Source organism: Phycodurus eques, chromosome 19 (assembly GCF_024500275.1).
Source record: "Phycodurus eques isolate BA_2022a chromosome 19, UOR_Pequ_1.1, whole genome shotgun sequence".
In the NCBI taxonomy this organism is placed as follows: domain Eukaryota; kingdom Metazoa; phylum Chordata; class Actinopteri; order Syngnathiformes; family Syngnathidae; genus Phycodurus; species Phycodurus eques.
The window spans coordinates 13,138,981-13,165,038 of record NC_084543.1 but is presented as its reverse complement, the minus strand read 5'-3'; the positions used below and the strand labels follow the sequence as shown (position 1 = coordinate 13,165,038).

Sequence of the window (26,058 nt, the reverse complement as noted above, 5' to 3'; positions counted from 1 at the left end):
GAATATTATGTCTTCTATTAATTTCTTAATGTTTTTGTCATGTTATTAGATCAATATTGATTCTGAACTGCTCAAGGTGACATACGTGGCACATCTGTGTACAGCACATCTGTGTACAGTAGTATTCCAGTTTTACATTGTTTTCAATAATTGCAATATAATGAACGAAGTCAGGTATGTCCCCACTGAAGGCCTGGGTAAGAAATACACAGCCCACCACTAGATAAGTGTGTTATAATTCTTTACAGTTTGAGTATTTAAACCAAATAGTATCAAAATCTTTTTTAAAAGACACCTGAGAACTGTTTGATATTGGCCCAAAAAATTAATAACAGTGTATGTCTCGCACCCACAACTGGGTGCCCCTCCCCTCAGCTACTTCAATGATCTCTGTCCAAACTGCTCAGTATACTACTGCTGCCAAGTCTTTACACTTGTATGACAGTTAATAATATTAAAATATTACTTAAAACATTATCTGGACAGATAATAAAGGTTTAATGACAGCAACATATTGACCCTGCAACATCCATACTGTACATGTTTTTTTCTATTGCGCTTGTCGTCGTTTGGGTAACAAGTGAGACCATTATTATTCCCATAATTATGATTTTGTTAAAATGTAGAAATCCCAGTTGGGCCAGTGTCCCTGAAGCAATCGTGGTTGAAAGTACAGTGGAGCCTTGATTTAACGGACCCCAACTTAACAGTCTTCAGATTTAACAGACACAAAATAGTGTCCAGTTGGAACTCAAAATCAGCACTTCCATGCACCAATGAGGGAAGTTTGGACAAACTTTGAAACTTTTTACACCGTTTTTATATATATTTACACTTATTTTGTACTGTAATGAGTGTTTTATATCATGAAAAAAAAAAGTACAAAATAATTTTGTACTGTAATGGTGTTTTCAAGCCAGACAAAGTCAAGGTTCCACTGTATTTTCTGTTGTCATGTACCACACCTGTTCTTAATGCAATGCATAATACATACGTAATTTGCTGTTATTCACATAGTGTCCACTAATCAGAAAAAAAGAGACCAAAATAAAAAGAAAGCTAGATGAATGCACCATGTTTCTGTTGCAACCTCACTGACCCATCCATCCATTTTCTGTACTGCTTATCCTCACGAGGGTCGCGAGGGTCGCGGGACTTTACTGACCCATTTTATTTATTTATTTATTCAATCTAGACAGTGACGATAACTCCATCTCCACCTGCCCTCACGCTGACTGGTCGTACTGTTGGCCCGGAGGAGTCTCCCTGGATGCGCCCCGCTGCTCATGACGGCTTTTGTGATGCTCTTGTACCCAATACAGTTTGAGCCATGATCCAATTCTGTTGTCTGACTACGTCTGGCAAACATGTCAACACCAAGGGGGAGAAACAGGGCGCTGCGGTAGCTGAGAGATGGGCTTAAGCTTAAATTTCTTTAAGTTTACTGATGTACTTTTTAAGGAACATGTATAATATGTCCTACAAAGTATTTTATGAACATTAACAGTGTCATACAGTGGGGGCCGTGCGGGTTTTCTCTGGGTAATCAGACTTCCTCCCGCATGCACATCCCAAACACATGCATGTGAGGTCAGGCCACTGAAATTTGTTTAGGATTTGGTTTAGCTTTTCTCTGAACCTTAAAGCCCTTAATGAACCTAAATGAATTAATATAATGGAATATCATTATTTATTTTCATAATTCCATTACAAAAGTTAAACTTTCATAGACTATAGTTTCAAGGCCTACAATTTAAACAATTGAAATTATTTATTTGTTTATTTTTACATAATTTGGGCTTCCACCTCACAAAATCCACAAAATCAGGAATTCAAAAAAATAGAATACTGTGAAAAAAAAATCAGCCCAAATTTTGCAGGCCATGATGAATGTTTTAAACTGAGTGTCACACACTAATCATCTACTAAACTCAGGGAACCTGCACAGGTTTCCCCAGGTGTCATTAAATTGCTTCAATTTGGTTGAATTGTCTGAGTTGGGTTAAGTACGGGGATTACTGCAGACTTGACAAATGGCCAGAAGACCATCATTGATACCCTTCCATAGGATGGGTAAACCACAAAAGTTCCTAGCTAAGGAGGCTACCTGTTCACAGAGTGCTGTGTCCAAGCACATCAATGGAAGGTCTAGTGGAAGGACAAAATGTGGCAGAAGAGGATGCACCAGCAAAAGAGATGACCGTGGGCTTCAGCAGATTATCAGAGCTGAATGAGGTGGGAGCCACAGCTTCAAAACCCACCACATTCAGCATCCGGGGATGGGCTACAACTGTCGGGTTCTACGGGTTAAGCCACGTCTGAGCCTAAGCCAACGTAGGAAGCGTCTCAACAGGGCCAAGGAAAAGAAGGACTGGACTGTTGGCCAGTGGTCCACGGTCCTCTTTTCCGATGAAAGTAAAGTGTGCCTTTCATTCGGGAATCAATGATATCAATGATTCAAAGAAATTCTGTATTTTTGTGGAGAAGGTTTCCACATGATCCCCAGCTATATAACTCGTTGCCATTTATTTGAAAGCTTTGAACATGTATTATGATTAATAATGTTGGTTAATGGTCTGATTACTATTACCGTATATACGGAAACAGCATACACATTAAAAAAAATGCAACAGTTATCTGACAAAGCAACATCCATAGTATGGGGTGCTGTGATGAGATGTCAAGTCCTTTGCGATGATGAGGTCAAGAATACGTCCTTTATTTTGGGTAGATCTACACACATTCTGTGACAGATCAAATGACTCTGAAACTGAAATTAGGAGGTGTAGTTTCAATAAGAGTAGCGGCACCATTTCTATCTCGTCAGGTTTCAGTTAGCTGGGTAAAGTCTAAACTAAGGGTGCTGACGAGAGTGTTTATGAAGAATGATTCATCTTAAACATAACATTTTATCAATTTATTTATTGGCTATATATGATTGAATTTTTTTTATTTCAATCCATTTCGTGATCACTGTGCAATCGGCTGTGATAGGCTCCAGCTGTTCTATGACCCGAATGAGGACAAGCACGATAGAAAATGGATGAATGATTACTGTATTTAACTGAAGTGAGAAATGTTGGTTCTGTTTTGGACACTCCCTGTTAACATTTATGGTACCTTGCTCTACAAAGGTAAATAGCCTCAGAAATAGGTGTATAACTAATACAACATATTTTCTATTAAAACTGTGCATCCATCCATCCATCCATTTTCTTATCCAAGGTTGACCCCGAGGCCTCCTCCCAGTGGGACGTGCCAGGAACACCTCAACAGGGAGGCATCCGGGGGGGCATCCTAACCAGATGCCCGACCCACCTCATCTGGCTCCTCTCTATGCATAGAAGCAGCAGTTTCACTCTCATCCCCTCCCGGATGACCGAGCTTCACACCCTATCTCTAAGGGAGAGCTCTGACACCTTGAGGAGGAAACTCATTTCGGTCGCTAGTATCTGTGATTTTGTTCTTTCTGTCATGACCCACAGCTTGTGACCATAGGTGAGGGTAGAAACGTAGATCGACCAGTAAATAGAGAGCTTTGCCTTTGCCTTTTGGCTCAGCTCTTTTTTTCACCACAACAGACAGACACAGAGTCCGCATCACTGCAGATGCTGCGCCGATCCGCCTGTCGATCTCCCGCTCAATTCTTCCCTCACTCGTGAACAAGACCCCGAGATACTTCAACTCATCCGCTTGGGGCAGGATCTCTTCCCCGACCAAGAGAGGGCACTCCACCCTTTGCCGATTGAGGACCATGGTTTCAGATTTGGAGGTGCTGATTTCCATCCCAGCCGCTTCACACTCGGCTGCAAACCGCTTCAGCGAGAGTTGAAGGTCACAGCTTGATGAAGCCATCAGAACCACATCTGCAAAAAGCAGAGACGCAATGTTGAGGCCATCAAACAGGACACCCCTCAACACCTGCTGTGCCTAGAAATTCTCTCCATAAAAGTAATGAACAGAATCTGTGACAAAGGGCAGCCTTGGTGGAATCCAACTCTCACTGGAAACATATACGGCTTATTGCTGGAAATGCGGACCAAACTCTGACACTGAGCGTACAGGGACCAAACAGCCCTTATTAGGGGGTCCGGTAACTCATATTCCCGGAGCACCCTCCACAGTGCTCCCCGAGGGACACAGTCGAACGCCTTCTCCAAGTCCACAAAACATATAGACTGGTTTGGCAAACTCCCATGCACCCTCGAGGACACTTTTGCGAGTGTAGAGCTGGTCTACAGTTCCTTGACCAGAACGAAAACCACACTGCTCCTCCTGAATCTGAGAATCGACTTCCAGATGGACCCTCCTCTCCAGGACCCCTTAATAGACCTTACCAGGGAGGCTGAGGAGTGTGATCCCCCTGTAGTTGGACCATACCCCCACCACCCCAGTCTGCCAATCCAGAGGCACTGTCACGCGACACACAATGTTGCAGAGGCATGTCAGCCAGGACAGCCACATCCAGTGCCTTTAGGAATCCGTGCGGATCTCATCCACCCCCGGGGCCCTGCAACAGAGGAACTTGTTAACCACCTCGGTGACCTCAAACCCGGAGATAAAAGAGCCCGTCTCAGAGAAACAGAGCCCCCAGACTCTGTTTCCTCTTGGGAAGGCATGTCGGTAGATTTGAGGAGGTCTTCGAAGTATCCGGCCTACCGACTCACAACGTCCCGGGTTTAGGTCAGCAGCGCCCCATCGCCACTATACGCAGTGTTGATGTGGTGCAATGCTTTTCCCTCCTGAGATGCCGGAAGGTGGACCAGAATTTCCTCGAAGCAGTCTGGAAGTCGTTCTCCATGGCCTCACCAAACTCCTCTCACGCCCGAGCCAACACACCACCAGGTGGTGGTGATCAGTTGATAACTCCGCCCCTCTCTTCACCCAAGTGTCCAAGACATGCGGCCGCAAGTCTTATGATACGAACACAAAGTCGATCATCGAACTACGGCCTAGGGTGTCCTGGTGCACACTTGGACACACTTATGTCTTAACATGGTGCTCGTTATGGACAATCTGTGACGAGCACCAAAGTCCAATAAAAGAACACTGCTTGGGTTCTGACCGGGGGGGCAATCTTCCCAATCACGCTCTTTCAGCTCTCACAGGCATTTCCCACGTGAGCATTGAAGTCCCCCAGCAGAATGAGGGAGTCACCAGCAGGGGTGCTCTCCAGCAAGAAGGATGGGTACTCTGAGCTGCTGAACAGTCAGGACCCATCCCCCCACCCGAAGGTGTTGGGAGGCAACCCTCTCGTCCACTGGGGTGAACCCACACGTACAGGCACCGAGAAGTGGGACAACTGGGGTGAACCCACACGTACAGGCACCGAGAAGTGGGAAAATCAGTATATACCCACACCTGCTTGGCATTTCTCACGGTGAGCAACTCCAGAGTGGAAGAAATTCCAAACCCTCTCGAGAAGATTGGTACCATAGCCCAAGCTGTGTGTGGAGGCGAGCCCAACTATAACCAGTCGTAAATTCTCGACCTCGCACACAAGCTCAGGCTATTTCCCTGCCAGAGAGGTGGCGTTCCTAGAGCCAGGTTCTGTAGCTGGGTTTCGGACCGCCAAGGTCCCCGACTTTGGCCACCGTCCAGCTCACACTGGCCCCTCCCACAGGTGGTGAGCCCATGGGAAGGGGGACCCACGATGTCTTTTCGGGCTGCCCGGCTGGGCTCCATGGGTGCAGGCCCGGCTACCAGGCGCTCGCGATCGTACCCCACCTCCGGGCCTGGCTCCAGAGGGGGGCCCCGGTGACAGATGTCTGAGCGAGGAAAAACTAGGTCCAATATTTTTACTCGTAAAAAGGGGTCTTTGAGTGTGCTTTGTCTGGTCCCTCACCAAGGAGCTCTTTGCCATGGGTTACCCTGCCAGGGGCTTGATGCCCGAGACAACTTAGCTCCTCGGATCATTGGGACACAAAAACCCCTCCACCACGATAAGATGATGGCTCCAGGAGGAGCTATTAAAATAATCTCATACAAAATGTTGAAATATGAATTTAATTACACTATGAATCACTCTCATTTATTCATGAATTTTACTTGAATCATAATGTTCCCATATAAATTCAAAGTTTGGAACAAAGTGCAGTAACTTTTCAAAATCAATCCTTTTTTTGACAGCGATGTGAAATGTTCTCGAACATGTGAGAAGCATGGAAATCATTTTGAACTCACTGAACATTCTTCCTTTCTTCAAGTTAGTGTGTCGCTGTTGTCAGGCCCCCTGTGGCCTTATTATCATGCTGACAGATGAGAGACACAGCAGCCAAATCTGGAAACAGGCACAATAACAGACACACAAACACACAGGCATGCGTACACACACACACTCGTCGACAAAACTTTTTTTTTTTGCTACCCAAATTGTTTCACACAACATAGCACGAGGACCTGGCAACAGAAAGATGAAAACAAGCTTCATAATCACTTATTCAGCTGTAAAAAAAAAACAAAAAAACAGGACTGCACAAACCCTGATCGTGTCCTCATAAGGACTTAGAATGACACCCATACATGAACACTAACTTGTAATTTGAAAACTGCATTTTAATTTGAAAAGAATCACCCTAACCCCATAAAGCAGCAGGACTCACCTTAAGTTGCAGTGATTGTTCATGTTGCAGAAATACAGCTCAGTTACAATATTATTGCTTACGTTAAATTTCTTACACTTCCGAACAAACCCCCTATATTTAACGGTTACCCCATGGTAGGATACTACAAGGCAGCACGGTGATTTAGTGGTTAGCACGACTGCCTCACAGTTCTGAGGTTAGGTGTCCCCGTGTGGAGATTTCGTGTTGTTCCCATACTTGTGTAAGGTTTTTTCCAGCCTTCTTCACACATTATAAAAACATGCTTCTTAGGTTAATTGAGTACTCGAAATTGTAATTAGGTTCGATTGGGAGTTTAAATGGTTTTCTGTATTGCTTCAGCTCACCTGGACCCGAAAGAGAATTAGAGATCGGTATGTCAAAAACAAGGTTTTAAACTTCTTTTTCCTGATTTACATATCATATTTTGCCTTTTTACATATCTATCATTAAAAAAATCTAGTCTATGTCCCTTTTATGGTTTTGCACCTTTAACTATAGGAAAGTCGTATAGTTTCGGTTCGCAATTTCTATTGGAGTACAAGTTGAAAGTTTTCTCTTTTGAAGCAACATGCTTTGGTAAACAGTTTAAAGGGGAACTAACCCCCCAGAATTTAAAGCAAGAATACAATATATGTGCCGGCACTATTCAAAACAAAAACACGCACTCTCATTAATATTGTGTTAGTGGAATAAGACTTGAATGGAAAAATTCTTCAACGTAAGAAGGCGGCCATGTTCGGTGAAATGGCCATCACTGCAGATCGGAAGTGACGTCGCAGCTGCAGTTACACATTAGTCTGCTGCTATTGAACTGCGTGGGTTGACAGATTTTGAGAGCCATGGATTTAATCATTCAATCCTGAGATGAAAAAGATGCAGCGGGCAGAGAAAGTGAAGCAAAGACTAAAAGCATTGTACGTCAACTTTTTGAAGTGAAAGAGATGTAGATCGCCTCATGTAGATGATGACGTTTATGATCATGGTCCATTATGCAGCTTTTGTACATGAAATGAAATCGAGTACGTAGGTTGCCGTTGCTGAATATTTACCAACTGTATGGTTTTCTTAGTAAACAAAGCATACAAAAGAATTGGCCAACACAAGTCACATTCTTGCATTTTTTGAGAGTGAAAAGACCTAAAAATGGCAGGCCCCGTTAATGAGGCGTTATTAGGAAGCGTCGCGAGAAGGGCAGGCTACGCAGATGTAACGAGATGACCATCCTAAACATGTATCACATTTGTACGAAATAATAACAGCAGTTTAGGTTGGGTTAAGGTTAGGAATCGGTGGGTTAGGGCTAGTGGGGAAACATTACCGCCACCACGCTTAAGTCACATACTTCTTTCCCGGTCTGGAAGCAGTAGGGTGTGTTCTACCAGGACACAGCATCCAATCATAGTGCAGCAGTGCGTGTCCTGGAGCCAGTAATATTGGAACAGGGCGTGTCCTGCCTGGAAACTATGTGGGAATCCTAATAATGGGTAAATGATGAGATTTTTTTAAATAAATACTAATACAGTAGATAAAGGAGATATGCACATTCTAATACACCATCATCTCAGTTTAGTTCCCCTTTAAGATTAGCAACTTATCATTTTTTATGTTTTGTTTAACAAGGAATACTGGTTCAGAATAATTTAATTCTTGTTTCAATTAAAAACTTGTATATTGAAACAGTGAAATGGGTTTATATACCCATTTTATAACATAATGACTTGAGGATATGTTTTCAAATGAGGGCAGTATGCACATTGAGATGTCGAAAGTCGGACGCCACTGGGGTTGAACAATTTGGAATTTCTCCAAAATATTCAGGAAAAATAAATATGAACTGACCACTAATCAGCCAGTACTAATGGATGGACTCTAGACATGCTTTGAAAAATGTTAATGAGACCCATATGCAATATGCAAGTCATTTTAGTATTACAGTTTAGCATTCATCAGTAAAGTAAGGCTTAAAATCAACATGTCTGTGATATACTTCAGTCAAACTACCCCAAGGATCAACAACTACAGAACACTTATTACCCGTACCCCGTAACAGATCCTTTTGAAATCAGACTGTTTTGGAAGACCTTCCTTTGTCATGCAAATGAGCCACTGCTCAACCCGCCCTCCCCTATTGATTTGCCAATTCATGTATGGCGTCACGCAATCATGATAACCAAACATGAATCCTAGAAGAAACATGGCTCCATTTTTGTCTCATCTTTCCAAAGGACATTCTCCCAGTAGCTATGTGACATCAGTATACATTTCGGCAAATTTGACTCTCATCACTTTTACATTTTTCTCAGTGACCATGATTTTTTCTTTCATTAATGGTATGAACAATTTTGTCCATGACTTGAACCCAGAACAAGGTGACTCAAACTGAGACTCCATCCACCCATCCATCCATCCATCCATCCATTTTCTACCGCTTAGGTCGGGTCGCAGGGGCAGTAGCTTTAGCAGGGACGCCCAGACTTCCCTCTACCCTGCCACTTCATCCATCTCTTCCGGGGAGATCCCGAGGCATTCCCAGGCCAGCCGAAGGATGTAGTCTCTCCAGCGTTTCCTGGGTCGTCCCCGTGGTCTCCTCCCGGTGGGACGTGCCCGGAACACGTCACCAGGGAGACGTCCGGGAGGCATCAGAATCAGATGCCCCAGCCACCTCATCTGGCTCCTCTCGATGTGAAGGAGCAGCGGCTCTACCCTGAGATCCTCCCGGATGACCGAGCTTCTCACCCTATCTCTCAGGGAGAGCCCGGACACCCTGCGGAGGAAACATTTCGGCCGCTTGTATCCGGTATCTTGTTCTTACGGTCATGACACACAGCTCGTGGCCATAGGTGAGGGTAGGAACGTAGATCGACCGGTAAATCGAGAGCTTCGCCTTTCGGCTTAGCTCCTTTACCACAGCGGATCGATACAAAGTCTGCATCACTGCAGACGCTGCACCGATCCGCCTGTTGATCTCCCGTTCCATTCTTCCCTCACTCGTGAACAAGACCCCAAGATACTTGAACTCCTCCACTTGGGGCAGCTTTTTCTGGCTGTGATGACCATGCTATTTGCTGCTACCATGTAACAATATTACAATATATTTGTGTTTTTGGCTTTGATGTGATAGTGGTTCCATGTAGCTGTCACTTGCGGAAAATGTGTCAGTTTTTTTTATCCACTGCAAAGTCATGGCGGGAGGAACTGTAGGTGCAGTATTATGTAAATTAGTCTGATTGTGATGCAACAATATGGCCAAAATAGTAAAATGGTAAACAGACTGCACTTATATAGCACTTTATCTCCACTATTACAGTGCTTTACAAAGCCTCACATTCACACACATTCATACACCAATGGGCGACTGCTGCCATGCAAGGTGCTGCCAGGCCCACTGGAAGCAAATTAGGGTTTAGGCTCTTGCCCAAGGACACTTTGACATGCGGACAGTCGGAGCCAGGATTCGAACCACCAACCCTTCGGTCACTGGATGTCCCCGCTCTACCTACTCAGCCACAGCCGCCCACAAAATCTCAACAGTTTGCTTAATTAAAGGTCAAAGGACAAAGATTCCGCCGCACGGAAAGTCTTTGCCGTGTCTGTTGGCTTGTCATATAGGCAAAAGTACAGAGGACAGTAGTGAAAAAAGTACAGCGTGGGTATTTTTTTACGACTAACCAGTGCATAATAACCATAATAGTCGTATGTATGTATAAGGAAATCCTCATCTCTTGTCTGCGCCACGGCACCGTGGTGGCTGTGAGATTTAGTTCTCTTGCTGGTGGTTGAGGTCCCAATGGCTGTAGGAAAAATAGTTGGCACCGCCTAACGACACCTGTGTATCCAATGCTTTCTGCTAAATCTGTCTCAAAACACGCCGGTTCGAAGTGATTAGCACTGTTTGGAATGCCTGCTAGGCACCCACAGCTGACCACGTTTCTTCCCGTCGATTAACTTTTTAAAATTCCTTTTTCACTTGGAAAGCCAAAAAAAACTCTTGCCACTGCCTGAACCATTTGTACATCAAAATGGCACCCAATAAGCCATCTTGACATCGCTAAATCATACGACAACAAATACACAAGGATGGGAACAACAGGATGGAACAATAGCAACAACACCGAATGAACAGTCTATAGAGCCGAAGACCGGAAGGTGCTGGAAGCAGTAAGCAGAAGGCGCATTCGGAATCATATATCGTTTTAACTCGAAATGGCAGATGTGGTTTGTAAATAAGTTCTAGAGTTATCACCTTACATCTGTCTTCTGTTGAACTTGAAGATATGCATTTTTAATCACATTTAATTTGTCGAAAGTATTGTGTGTGCCATGTGTGTGAAATTATTTCATGCATCTGGCACCAGATAGAGGATGATAGAATGAGACACAGGTGGAGGAAAAGAGCGATGCGTGAGGAGGGTATTTGAGGGAATGCAAAATAACCACAAAAAAGTGAGATGGGCCAAAACACCTAAAATAGAACAAAGTACTACATCTTGCGGTCCGCTGTCAAGCTGTGCTCTGTACTCTCCCTTAACCTCTTCTCTAAACAATTTCAAGTTAAAAACATCGTCTACGTTTGCCACAGAATAGAAGCATGGATTATCTCCATGATCAACCCGACACAAAAGTTGTGCGAAAGAGGAAGGAGAAAAAAAACTGCGGAAAAGGAGGAAACGCACAGTGGATAAGGTGACAATTTTCCTCAGGCAAGGAGAGTGATGCGGTGCTCGTATTGTGACTGGATGAAACATCTTATTTGTCTCCTTCATTCCAGAGCCCAGAGCAGGAACCTGCGAGCCAAACTGCATCGCCTCAACATCAGCCGCCCATCTGTCTCCTTTCCTACACTCGCATAGAAACACATACACACGTGTACACTGAATATTCCCATGTGGCCCTTCTTCCTACAACACAAAGTCACACAGAGTTTACATTACCTTCATTCAGCCTGCTGGCATTCCAGAGAGCGAGAGGGGATTTCTCTGCGTAAGGAGTATAAATAGTACAAAAGAGGAATACGGGAGACAACTGGGACAGAATCACTCTCCACCAGCTGGACTTTTCCCATCTGAGATTTATTGCAGAAAATAAAAATGAACACAAAAGTCAGACCATTTATTAAATACAGTATTATCTGTTTACAGTTATGCCCATAAAAATTTATATCGTAAACACATTTTGAGGGAAAGTGAATTTCTATTTGGGGAATTAGCATCTTAAAATTGGAAATGACATGGGTGGAAAATGACGGTAGTCAGCAATCAAGCTTCAATAATTGAAATCCAAAATTTTCAGCTCTACTTTGTTATGCGCGATATCTTTAAAAGTATATTTTAGTAATCAAGCACATTATTGGGTGCCTTTCTTTGTGCATGAGATTATAAAATAATGAAGTGTCATTATTATTATTATTTCATTAAGAATCACTGATGATGCCCTAAATACAAATTAATGGTCAAACATTTAAATAACCCTCTCACTGCCAAATGTATGTACTGGGAAAAATACATATTTTTTAATATGGAGGGTCAGATGATTTAATGTAAAACCATGGGTTTCATGGGCTCTCATTTAACATAGTTCAGAAGTGCTAATCTCCTCAGAGCAGGTTGTCATTTGTTGTACTTGCTGTATGTGGCGTCTTAAGAGATAAAATGAATTTTTTTAAGATGCTAGTATAATGCTGGTATTTTTTTTTCTTCCAAAAAGGAGGCATTCAATTAGCAGAATAATACACTTTGGGGTATAAATTGTTGTAATTGGGACCAAAATGCATACATTATTTTTTTTTTAACCAGGATTTAAGAAGAATGACAGCCCGACAGATGCCACCATTATGATTTTTTGGAGGGGGGGGGTGGACTGTTCCATGGATGCCATTGTAACTCAAACAGTGAGAACAAACTGCTGTCACTGCACCTTCTTCCAGAGCTATCCCATCTCCCAAGTTTTCAGGAAATTTGATTTGTTTTTCTCCCACTAAATGTATCTGGCCTATTTATTGTTTAGGACCTTTCCAGATAAATGTGCTGCCTATATTGTCTTGTAAAGCCTACGTGTAAAGTTGTCTTTGCTGATATGGTGAATTTTAAGATTGCAAGAAAGTGAGTGAGGGTGAGGATAAGCGGTGTTCAAAATGGATGGATGGATGAGTGAGGGTGAGAGCAGATGTTAAGAGTGGGGCTCCTCACTTGTGCAGCTCGCTCACTGTCAAGTGATTACACATGAAGTCAAACGCAGACACGTACAACTGACTAACAATAGATGGTACATGCACCCACCCCCACACACACACTCACATTTCCGATGTGTGGAAAACTACCGTCAGATCCATTTGACGTGAGCAGGAACACGAGGCTTGCAGAAGAAAACCGATTCAATTGTAAAAATGCAAGTTCAACACAAGGTTAAGTTCTATTAAGTGTGCCACTCTCTTCTGAGCAGTCACAAAAGACTAGAAGCGCTTCATATTTAGAATAAGCTGCCACTGCAGCTGTGTTTCTTTACTTTTGTATACCTAATCGGCTCTTTGAGGCTGGTAAGGTTAAGACCGTGCAGATATTTAAAGTATTAAGGAAGAGCAATAATTAAAGATACACGGATTAGTTTAAGTCTAATGTTGTGGCAAAATAATAAATAATAATAATAATAGTAATAATAATGAATGAATGAATGGAGCACTTGATGGGTACATCCAATTTAACTAGCCACTGCAAGAACAAGCTAGGCTGGCCAGGTTTGCTCATAAATTGAGTCTTTAAAGCTCATTTGGTTAAGTCGGACAGTGTTTCAACTCATCATTCTGCCTGCATCTCCATATGCCCGTCCAGCAGCAGCCTGCGTAGTTCCTGGGGTTCAGTGACGGGCAGCGAGCAGGTGAAGTCCTGGCACACGTAGGCAGTGGCCACGCTGCCCTGCTGAGACATGGCGGAGAGCGCAGGCAGACGCTGGCAGAGGAAACTGTCCGCCTTGCCGTCTAATAGCATCAGGACCTGCCAAACGGGAGTAAAGAAAAACAAAAGATTCTTAAAATATGCTACAACTTAATTTAGAGTGATGTACATCTGCATCTGAGACCATATAAACCTATAACTGTTTTCAATAAAGCTGAACCCTACAACATTTTGGGGCAAAACATGCTTCCAAAGTTATACGAACCTTAAGAGTTTGAACTGCTGTGTCTACTTCATGTGAGACATCAGCGCTTATCACAAAAGCTCAGTTCAGAAAAAAAAGAGAGTTTATTTTGCTTGTTGCATGGCTGCATTGCAATGCTTAGTCCAGAGAAGCCTCAAACAACGGGTCTTGATTAGAGAAGAACAAAGTGAGAAGAAGACAGTACAGAAATTACAGAAAATTGAAAGACTGACACATCACTTAACAGGTAAGGTGTTTTGTCGTTTAACTTCTTTTGACATTGTAAAAAGATCGTTTCAAATGATTTTTGCATTACTCCATCATTTGCAATACGATTAAGACGAGTGATTTATTGAGTTTTATATCGTAACAGTTCATATCTTTTTACACTTGTATGAGAGTTAAGAATCTCCCAAAATGACTTAATCTGTATGGTCAATAAAGATTTTATGGTGGTGAAAGACTATTTCTACTACTTCTTTTCCTGATAGGAAATGTTTTGAAATTCAAACAACAAAGGTTGGCCACGGTCACAGAATAGATTGTGTTCAACACTAAAATTTCCACTGATGAGTCTGTCCGAACTAAAAATATTACAATTAAATAGAAATTACAGTTTGCCCAGAAGTCGTATGTACATTAACATGCTAGCATCATTGAGAGCCAGGGAATGACATAGCAGCAGTGCAATCTTGACAGAAAGCCATTTGTACAGGATGATTTAAAGAAGACTGTCATGGGAGACAGTGTGTAGTCTCCACAAAGTATTCACTTATTAGTAAAGAGGAAAAGCTGAAGGTAATTGCGACTGATTGAACAGTGACAACAGCAGTTATTACTGTAAGCATCTTGAACTAGGGACATCAAATCAGGTCCTTGTGTCATTTTATTTTATTTTTTTGTTCAATGGTGACTGGATCTCGCCAGATTGCGTGTGCGTTTGACCACCTCACCTTACTCATCGCTCGGTGGTGAGTGTATGCTGCGGCTAGCTGCTTATAGTATTATACAGTATGTGTCCTTTAAAATAATGAGTAATGTGCTCATCAATTTTGTGTTTGGCATCAAACCAATGGCGCTCTAAGACTGGAAAACAACAGAGTTCTCTTCCTAAACAATTGAAAATACACAATAGTGAAAAAAGATTACTTTGTGAGGACTCAAATAAATAAAGTTTCATACCCTAAGAAATTGTTGTTTGCATTCCAAGCGAAAAGGCCAGTCTTGATGTTGACACATTCATTGTGTATATGTGTGACTCAAGTTAAAGAGCACTATCCAATTTGTCCCTGGTGGCTTCCTGTCTTGGAATCAAAGACAATCACGTAATTTCCTGCTCTCCATTTGTAGTTTACGCCGAGAGAAGTCAACAAAATTAAAGGTGCTAAACAAAGAGTGGATGATTTAAGGATAGTATGATGAAGGGTGGCGTGCTTACCTTTAGTGAGAGTCCCTCAAGACTGTGGTTTACATATTCATTTGAAACTGCAGCATTGATTTTATCATGAAACAGGCTATACATTTCTTTTTTAAATAAAATGTGCAGTGTTTCCAATAGCATCTATGGAAATAAAAGCTACTATTAGGGATTTTGAGCTTTACTCACACTGCTATTATTGTGGGAGTATTGTAGAGTGAAGGCTTGCATGTGCCAAGCAGACCAGGAGAAGCTTATCCATGTGTTTATCACAAGCAGACTTGAATATTGTAATGGTCTTCTGACTGGACACCCCCAAAAGAGCATTAAACAGCTGCCCATCATGCATCAATGCTGCAGCTCGGGTTCTGACCAGAACAAAGAGATCAGAACTCCAATGCTAAAGTATCTACAATGGCTCCCAGTCACCTTTAGAATAGACTTTAACGTTCTGCTACTGGGCTATAAATCACTTAATGGTTTAGGTCCTGAATACATGAAAGAAATGCTAATGCGATATAAACCCAGTAGGGCTCTGAGATCTGCCGACAGATAACGAAGCACAGAGTCCAAAGCAAACATGGTGAAGCAGCTTTCAGCTGCTATGCTGCAGGCAAATGGAATTAGTTGCCAATAATTTTAAGTCCCGGTTAAAAACCTTTTTCCCCTCATGCTTTTTAAAACATTTCCACTTTTAAATTATCTTTCCTGCACTGTATGTTGTTTTTAATTTGATTTTGTTTCTTTGTTTTTAAATGTTTTTAAGATGCTTTTTATTTTGCTATTTTTAAAAACGCTTTTGATCACGTAAAGCACATTGAGTTTCCTTGTTTATAAAATGTGCTATATAAATAAATTTGCTTAGCTTTTATTCTGAACACAACTGTACAGTATGGTATTCTGTGGTATATTATGTGGATAACATTTGAAGAGAGGAATCACAGCAGAGACTTTTTTAGGGACCCTAAAGACCTTCCAGACAGCATCCACCCAAGCCCACTGACCATCCATCCATCCATTTTGTGAGCCGCTTCTCCTCACTAGGGTCGCGGGCATGCTGGAGCCTATCCCAGCTCGGGCAGGAGGCGGGGTACACCCTGAACTGGTTGCCAGCCAATCGCAGGGCACATAGAAACAAACAACCATTCGCACTCATAGTCATGCCTACGGGCAATTTAGAGTCTCCAATTAATGCGTTTTTGGGATGTGGGAGGAAAACGGAGTGCCCGGAGAAAACCCACGCAGGCACGGGGAGAACATGCAAACTCCACACAGGCGGGGACGGGGATTGAACCCGGGTCCTCAGAACTGTGAGGCTGCCGCTCTAACCAGTCGCCCACCGTGCCGCCACCCACTGACCAGAATCTATCATATTGATAGTCATATTGAGCTTTTGAGTTTTCATTCACTGGCGGCCTCAATGGTTCCAAAGGCCATCATGTAATCGTTTACGCATGTGCACCTCTTATGCCAGGAATCAATTAGTAGGTTAAACTGCATGTGTTTGAAAGCTGTCACAGCATCGGAGAAGTATTTCTATTACAAATCCAAGCAGGAGGGGGAAGTACGCACGTACGTCATCATTAAAATATTAAACATTTATGCTGCACTATTTCATTCAGTTTACAGATGGTGGCGAGCATAAGGAACTGGAGGCACAGGTAATTAGATTTGCACAGGGTGCTATTGACAACTGGCTGTAAACATTTCTCCGACATTTAGACACACACACGGGAACACTGTGGCAAAAAAAAAAAAAAAGTGTGATGGAATGTGTTCATGACGGTGTGACTGTTGCTAAGGAGACAAGATGAGGATTTCCATGCCAAGTGGAACCTTTTGACTCTTTGTCCTGTCTTCTTTTTGCTTTTCAGCATCATGTTGTCCCCACGCGAGCCCAGACCACATGGAGCTACACAACCTGTAACTCGAAGGTCACACTGCAGTGTGTCTGTGTCACAACTCACTGCAAACACCCATGGGGACAACAAGAGTCATGAGGAAAAAGAGGGTGTACGAGATGGCTATACTTCATGTAAACAAGGATTATAAATTAGCTAAAGTGTGTGACCTTGCCCATTATTTTAGTAGACTTTGATGAGGAAAAACTCATCACAATTACCGGAAATGAGAAAGTTTAGTTTACACCAAGGCAGTTTTGTTTAACAGGCGTTCTTAGTAAGCCATGTAGGTTCGATGTTGTTGAGCTCAAAGTCCAGATCCAACATTTGTGAGACAACATTTCTACAATAGCATTGTCCTTGTTTTCTCAATTAATATTTGAATAATTTCTACTGAATATTAAAATCTTAATTGGATGTTGAGGCAATTTATTAAGTCATATCTTGTTCCAACGGTCAGACAAGTGTAGAGGAGGTTAAAAAAAAAAATATTATACTACTCCCTATGTAGGAACCCTAAAAGCAGACGTGAGAAGATCTTTCGTAACTGTCATATCAGAAATAATTTATTTACTGTACAGTTAAACTTAAATTTGGTACTCACCCTTAACTTTGGGTGTCAGACAGTGAGAAAAAAAGAGGATGGAGAGGTGAGTCTCTTAACGCAAAACATTAAAAAGATTAGGTCTTAGCACTGGAGCACTGTAGTAGCAACTAGGGATAGGCATTTTAGTAAACTAACTAGCTTGCCTTGATCAATCTGTAATTATAAATGTTCTGTTCAAAACTCCTGTTTCAAATCTGTCATAGTGAACAGAATAATGCTACCAAGAGATGCTTCAGAAGCAGTTGTCTTGTAGATGTTCATGCGTGTATCTGCAACGTCTACCATGAGTAAAGTCTCTTTTCAAGTTTTCAACTGCACTCATGTTAACAGATAAGTCAACAGTTAAATCTGGCTTCATCTACAGTGGGGCAAAAAAGTATTCAGTCAGCCATCAATTGTGCAAGTTCTCCCACTTAAAAAGATGAGAGGCCTGTAATTTTCATCATAGGTATACCTCACCTATGAGAAACAAAATGAGGACAATAAATAAATAAAAATTAAAAAAATCCAGAAAATCACATTGTCTGATTTTTAACGAATTTATTAGCAAATTATGGTGGAAAATAAGTATTTGGTCAATAACAAAAGTTCATTTCACTACTTTGTTATTCCGTTTGTTGGCAATGACAGAGGTAAAACGTTTTCTGTAAGTCTTCACAAGGTTTTCACACACTGATGCTGGTATTTTGGCCTATTCCTCCATGCAGATCTCCTCTACAGCAGTGATGTTTTGGGGCTGTTGCTGGGCAACACAGACTTTCAACTCTCTCCAAAGATTTTCTATAAGGTTGAGATCTGGAAACTGGCTAGGCCACTCCAGGACCTTGAAAAGCTCCTTACGAACCCACTCGTTCGTTGCCTGTGCGGTGTGTTTGGGATCATTGTCATGCTGAGAGACCCAACCATGTTTCATCTTCAATGCACTTGCTGATGGAAGGAGGTTTTCACTCAAAATCTCACTATACATGGCCCTATTCATTCTTTCCTTTACATGGATCAGTCGTCCTGGTCCCTTTGCAGAAAAAGAGCCCCAAAGCATGATGTTTTCACCCCCATGCTTCACAGTATGTATGGTGTTCTTTCGATGCAACTCAGCATCCTTTCTTCTCCAAACACGACAAGTTGAGTTTTTACCAAAAAGTTATATTTTGGTTTCGTCTGACCATGTGGCACTCTCCCAATTCTCTTCTGGATCATCCAAATGCGCTCTAGCAAACTTCAGACGGGCCTGGACATGCACTGGCTTAAGCAGGGGAACACGTCTGGAAATGCAGGATTTAGTCCCTGGCGGCGTAGTGTTTTACTGATGGTAGCCTTTGTTACTTTGGTCCTAGCTCTCTTTCCACCATAATTTGCTCATAAATTTGCTAATAGTCTCGGCGCCCTTTGCACAATGGTCATTGCACTGGACTATTGCAATATTAGTCATTTGAAGTGCTGGATGACTCTGCATCTTTTTGCACAATTGTCAACAAAAATTTTTTTTTACCGGCATTACCAGATAACGAGCAACCCTTTACTGCTCAGTGACTGTTTTTTTTGTTGTTGTTTTTTTTTTGTAAATGTCTTTATGTCTCAACAGTGTTCTGTCAATTGACTGTCTGTTGTCGTACTAGAGCGGCTCCAACTACCGGAGACAAATTCCTTGTGTGTTTTTTGGACATTGGCAAATAAAGATGATTCTGATTAAATTCTTTAAATATAAGACCATGTGATTTTCTGGATTTTTTCCCCCCTCATTTTGTCTCTCATAGGTGAGGTATACCTATGATGAAGATTACAGGCCTCTCTCATCTTTTTAAGTGGGAGAACTTGCACAATTGGTGGCTGACTAAATACTTTTTTGCCTACTCTTTCTTCTTCTTTGTATTCCTGACAGTCTGGATACCTGTGTGGCCCCATTTTGCCTCTCACAGGTCAGTGTGAGTACAATGATAGACACCTAGTCAATAAGACGAAAACTCACCATAATTTTTGTTGTGTTGTTGTTGTTTTTTTTCATAAATATTCCTCACGAGATCATGTTGAGTTTCATGCTGAGTGACTATGTGTTAAATTACACCAGACATTTGGCTACACATGAGAGCAGACAAACTTAAACCTACATCAACACAACTCCCACCCGTTAAATATTCTCACAGTGACATCTTCTTCCCACTCTCCCCACTGCATTCTACCAAACCAGCCAGGCTAAAACACAAAAGAACGCTGTGTACTTGTGTTGACAGCAAACCCATCTTCAAGGCACCATTTCACTGTGGTTTCTGCACTCAATTTAAAATCAAGCTGCAACACAACTGCGGGGCTGCCCACTCAGTGACACCAACGTGAAAGTCATGCAACACAATAAACACACACAAAGTTCTGTCATTCCTGGGGAAGAGTGATGATGGTGGCTCAGAATAGGGCCATGTGCAGCAGAGCATGAGGAGATTTACTTCTTCAATCCATCCCTCATTGTCCCTTGTTTTGACTCTCTCTCCCGCACACACATATATGAAGAAAGCAGCCCAGTCATCATAACAACCAGGCATCTGGACTCCAGCCCCAGGACAGACACACACACACATTCACACTTAGACAGCTTGGAAAGGCTGGTGATGGTGGGTGATGATGGTGGTGTTGGTGCTGCAGGACCACATGCACTGCCAACATCATCAGTCATCCCTTGACATCCACTTTACTAGCAGCTCCATTCACATGTATGTTTTTTCTTTCTTTCTTTTTTAACCATAAGCAGGATTATTAGATCACATATCTGCTAGCCAGAACACATTATTGACTGCAGTAAATATTTATGGTCCCATTGGTCACTAGTATCCATTCCACAGCCCTATAAATTACAGAGGAAATAAAGTGCTTAACAAATGTATTAAACCACCACCCAATGTAAGGTTCATACCAGATCTAATATAACATCATACAAGATTTTCATATTGAAGCTCTAAAACCAGAATGAGATATCAATGCTAAAATTAAATTATTATTATTGCTAACAAAATGATTTGAAGATTTCAAAAATATGTCTAAAATAATTTGTTAAGCACTGAATATAATAGAAGGTTGATGTCTCATTCTCCACAAATGGACCATCCATCGAAAACTTGCACTTTATATTTGGGTTGAATATCAGTTTAGAGATGCTGAAATGTTTGTGGCTTGTAATCAAGAGGTAAAGTGTTTGATAAAACCGAGGTTGAACCTTTTGGCCATAATTTCTAAATGTATGTTTGACGAAAATAACACTGCTCATCACCGGAAGAACACCCTGGACAGTAAATCCATTGTATCCCTAAAGAAAAAGTAAAAAAAAAAAAAAAACATATGTTTTGATGGGGTGCAGATGCGTTTCATTGGGAGGCTCTGTCCTGTGTCACATTGGCATCAGTTTTCACCAGTTGACAGTCTCCACTGGAGCCTCTCCACTAAATCACTACAGGTCTGCTGTGAGTTGTGAGACACCTCGGTGTCAGAGCGGAATTAATGACCGAGCTCCTCAAACAGTCGCTGATACCTACGACATATTTCACCAGCTTGTGCTGCATTCACGATGAAAGCAAATTCTCCTTTGGTAGAGTCATAAAAGCCACATCATGTTTAAAAATGTTGGAGATCAAACCCGACATGCGAGCATTATAAACGAAGATTGACTGGGGAAGGTTTTATAAATACATCAGTGACACTATGAACACTAAAACAGTAAATGCCAACACACATTAACAAACAGAACTTTAGTGGCACACTACAGACATCCATCCATCCATTTTCTGAGCCTCTTCTCCTCACGAAGGCCGCGAGCGTGCTGGAGCCTATCCCAGCTATCATCGGGCAGGAGACGGGGTACACGCTGAACTGGTTGTCAGCCAATCGCAGGGCACATACAAACAAACAACCATTTGCGCTCACATTCACACCTACGGGCAATTTAGAATTGTCAATTAACCCCACTACAGACATCTGACCTGCTAATAAAACAAACAAACAAAAACTGTGCATCTATGTTAGTAGTTAAAACACATTCTCATCCCCAGTTACAAGAGGGTCTGTACACTTGTGGAACCACTATATCTTAGCTGTTTATTTTTCTTCACATCTCTACAATTTTGTTTTCCAATTGATCTGTCCAGGTTATACGTAACATTATTGTCATAATAGGTTTTAAAATGGCACAAAAATCTAACATTTGAACAGGGGTGTGTAGACTTTGTGTCTACTATAAGCCTTAAGATGTTCGGAATAGAGGGAGCTGACCATTCCACCACTCAAATAATGGTAAGAAGAGAAAAAAAACCTGTATCTGCATTTTTATTTGGATTTCCACGAAAGTTAAAAGCATTTTTATTCCCATCACATCCACAACGTTTCATGGAGCTCAGTTATGTAAGTTTTTTCCATAATGAAAAATAATTTTACCAAATTTATAATTGCTGTGTGAACATATCTGAAACCTCTTGCTCAACAGTACCAAAAACTGTCCACAAAAACTGTCCACAGTGCTGCAGAAAAAGCAGCAAACAAGCAAACATATGCAGCCATATGTAAGAGGAATCTTTGGTGTTGTTTGGCAACTTATTGGAGAACTATAAGTGAGTTAAAACATTACTTTATGCTCATGGAACACCTATAATAACTAGATTCGTTTTACATTGAATATTTTCCACTTTTGTATGTAGACTACAGGGAGAGTTACACAATTTTGCATTATTCCTACATTGGCCAAATTGAGAGTTAAAGTAATTTTACTTGATTTATTGAATGAGCATCTTCTGGCTGGAAATTACAAAAAGTGACAAAAGACTTGGACATTTTGTTTAGCCATATGAATGTATTTATTTATTGATTTACTTACTTTTAATGGTAATACAGTACTACTGTATTGTACAACTATCTATTTTCTATACCGCTTAGCCGGTTCAGGGTCATGGGCACCAACAGTGAGTGGAAACTGAACCCACGCTGCACCGAAGTTCGGCGACTTGCCGAGTGTACCACTCCACCATCAGTAACCTTGTACTGTACATGATACTGGTAAAATGATTTTGTTTTTAACTTCAATGTCATCAATCACTTCTAAGGGTGACATCCTCTTTGTTCTTTCCAATAATGCCTTTGAAAAAGACCCCTTCACATCGGAACATGGTTTCAACTTAGATGTGTACATTAAACCCAGTGCATCTCACATTATTTCAGTAGAAAACACTTCCAACCTATACAAATAAGGTGAAGGAAACACAGACATATGTAAAAGCGTGGGTGTAAATGTATCCGCATGTGGCCGTTTTATCTGTCAAACATAGGTCTTTATTAACCAAGCAGAGATGGGGATTAGCGCGGTGGGGAGCGTCAACTACGGCAGACGCGCAGACATGATACAACCACAGGGAGGATTAAATCTCAAACAAGCCAGCTAAAGCTGTCGTGAACATACAATACTTCCCCCATATTTTTGTGCATGCACAGAGACAAGATGGGATTACTACATAGGATGACAAAGAGGAAAATGTAATATTCAGATTAGGAATTCTAGGAAGGGAAAAGTGGGATAATTGTCAGGCGTTTACGGGGAATATTTGTGCTGAAAAAAAATTATATCTCAGTGATTTACAGACAAGCTGAGAGGTACATTCTATCGGCAAGAACCATCTGGGACCTTTCTCACAGCTGCCAATCACCATGTGTCCAGCGCTTTGACTTGTTATTGGGCTTAGCAGGTTATTAACACAGAGGGCGCCAATCTGATCCAAGCACAGATAATGTCTTGGGACAAATAAAGACACACATCGGCTCTGATGGGTGAAAGGGAATTGTGATGGAGGGAGACAGGAGTAGCAGCAAGACAGCAAGTGGTCGTGAGGGTGCTAAGAAATCATAAATGAGTCGAGAGGGACCACATTGCTATAATCCTCTTCTCCTCGGTTTCTTTGGAGTACGAGTTCGGCACTAGCTAGTTTATTTACCGTTACATGTTCATCTTTCTGGCTGCCTTCTTCATCACCCTTCCAACCTTTTCTCAGTCTCTACGGACTTGTTAGGGGTATCCTGACGTTTCCCTCCAGCGTTTAAAAGGTGCTTTCTGTCAGAATCATCTTTCCTCTTAAAGGCCATTGCGATTGCATCCTTCTTTTTGAGCTGTACATCCCGCTCGTCTACCTCTCAGGGTATTGTGAATAGAAAATGTGAATGAGCAAAAGGACAGAGAAGCAGAGGTTTTGTTTGTTTGTTTGTTTGTTTTTTAAGGAAGGCGCAATTATAGTAACAGTTCCCTTCTGATGTAGATCTCCTTAGATTCTCACTGAGTTCCTTGGAATATCCCATTGTTCTGATTATTGGTTGATGCATGATGAATGATCCTTTTATACTGACAAACAGAAACTACCAGCAGTCAATCATGATCACTAATGAGAAGTTAATTGGACATGGGCTTGTCAGGTCAAATTAAAAGACATTCTTGAACGTTCAGCACCTCTTAACATTTTAGGTGGCAGTATCTCTATATTTTGAGCCCATCTGTATGATTTTGACCCAGTTTAGGTAAGAGAAAATCCTAAATATAATGTAAATCAATTCTTGCTTTTCAAAAAAATTGTAGAATAAGAACAGTTCAAACAAAGAATCCAACTTCCCAAATCTAAATTTATGACAGAAACCGAATGCTGTACTGAAGTAGTTTTGTTCTTTTGCAGATTACAATTTCTATACTATTATTATAAGAAAATATGATAACAAAATGTTGACAAATGTATTTTATAAACTTTAACACTGTACTGTCAAGCAACTTTATTCACCACTAAAAATTATGCAAATATTGATTTTATCCTGCGGTTGTTTGGAGGTACACCCTACAGTGTTCGAGTTTTGTTATTCCTTATCATTTTAAAACTAGCATTTTTACGTGCTCTTTTCCTTGCAGTATGGTACTTATGAAATCAACAGCAGTTTGCCAAAACATGTCAGGTACTCTAAATGAAGACCTTTCCACCCTGTCACATACAAGCAATCTAAATAGTATAATTCTAAGACAGTATGGGCCTTGTTACATCCATTATTAATTTTCATTTTGTTATACTACTTATTCACCAGAGGGAAAATTATTTGATGTGTAGTGGAGGTTTGTGGACAAAATGTCAGTCAGTCGGCAAGAGGTCAGTGTTAAGAACACAAATTAAATTATCTGAAGACCACATCTTAACGTGTTCCGACTTCACATTGCACATCAAGAGCTTCAGCAATTCCAAAAAACAAAGGTGAACCATGCCTTAATCAAGCTATAGTTTTGTGTAATGGAATAATTAACTGTAATTTAATGCTGCATTTCCAGTACACAGAGCAGAATTCTAGATGTCCTCTTCATGAATTCAAAGAGCAAATGAGATTCTGAAGGAATTTGTCCTGGCTTGCTTGTGTGTGTGTGTGTGTGTGTGTGTGTGTGTGTGCGTGTGCGTGTAGTGCTCAGGGCTTGGTACAGCTCATTCAGCACACAAGCGAGGAGTAATTGGATTTAAATTAGACATGTTCCCCGACTCAGAGCTTCCTAATGTAACGTGAAACAGAATACCCTCATTTTCTCGTCTTTATCTCATCCAGTTATCTCCTTTAGTTTGTTTTGCCACCCGTAGTGATGCCCCTCCCCTTGACCTTATTAATTATTGTGTATGTATCTGTTTACTTTTTTAAAAATGTTTCAGATTTTCTACCAGTCAAATGTTTTCAGTAGAATAAGAAAATATTGTATTTTCTTATTTATTAAGTTAGCGCTACAGATAAAAACTGCGTTTTCGGAAGTATCAATTTGCATTTGTCGACGAGAAATCGGCTTTATGACCTTGTGATTAACTTGTGCGTTGGATTGAACATTTGACGTGTTGTTGGTGTATATGATTTAATTTGTGGGGATATCCCTGTAAGTGCACTATATCTTTATAAGTGTATTGTGCTAATTCACTGGGAGGACCGGATCTCATCATCTGTTTGAGCATGGGGGTGTGGGGGTGTATGTGTGTGTGCATGCAGCAACTAATGGGCAGCAGCTCACCCAACATCTGAACATACATATATAGTAGCCTACACGCTTGCTGATACAGAATATGTGATTTCCCCTGCAAATACAGTCTGTTGTACAAGAACTTTGCCCTGGAAAAATACAGTTCGCTCAGTGCTTATATAGACAAGTACGACTGGGAACTTTGCAAGCATTAAGGGGGGACATATTATAGAAAATTCACTTTTCATAGTTTGTATACAGGCGGCACGGTGGGTGACTGGTTAGAGCGTCAGCCTCACAGTTCTGAGGACCCGGGTACAATCCCCGGCCCCGCCTGTGTGTTTTGCATGTTCTCCCCGTGCCCCAGTATGAAATATCCACAGGCAGTCATGATTTGGGGTGCAATGTCCAGTGCA

General features: G+C 41.5%; 1 protein-coding gene across 3 annotated transcripts in view; it reads right to left on the bottom strand.

Annotated features, from left to right (window-relative positions):
- Positions 1 to 9,598: 9,598 nt before the first annotated feature.
- Positions 9,599 to 26,058, bottom strand: part of spata20 (spermatogenesis associated 20) — a 46,632-nt gene continuing 30,172 nt past the window's right edge. For 2 of the 3 annotated variants that reach the window (XR_009770433.1, XR_009770434.1), the window contains exons 16-17: positions 11,537 to 13,591; positions 9,599 to 11,441 (exon numbers count right to left, since the gene is read on the bottom strand). Coding sequence is in view for 1 of the 3 variants with exons in the window: in XM_061706796.1 (XP_061562780.1) it covers positions 13,397 to 13,591 (195 nt within the window). In the remaining 2 variants the exon portion in view is untranslated. Of the gene's footprint in view, positions 13,592 to 26,058 lie in introns of all 3 variants that reach the window. The other variant, XM_061706796.1, reaches the window with a different exon arrangement.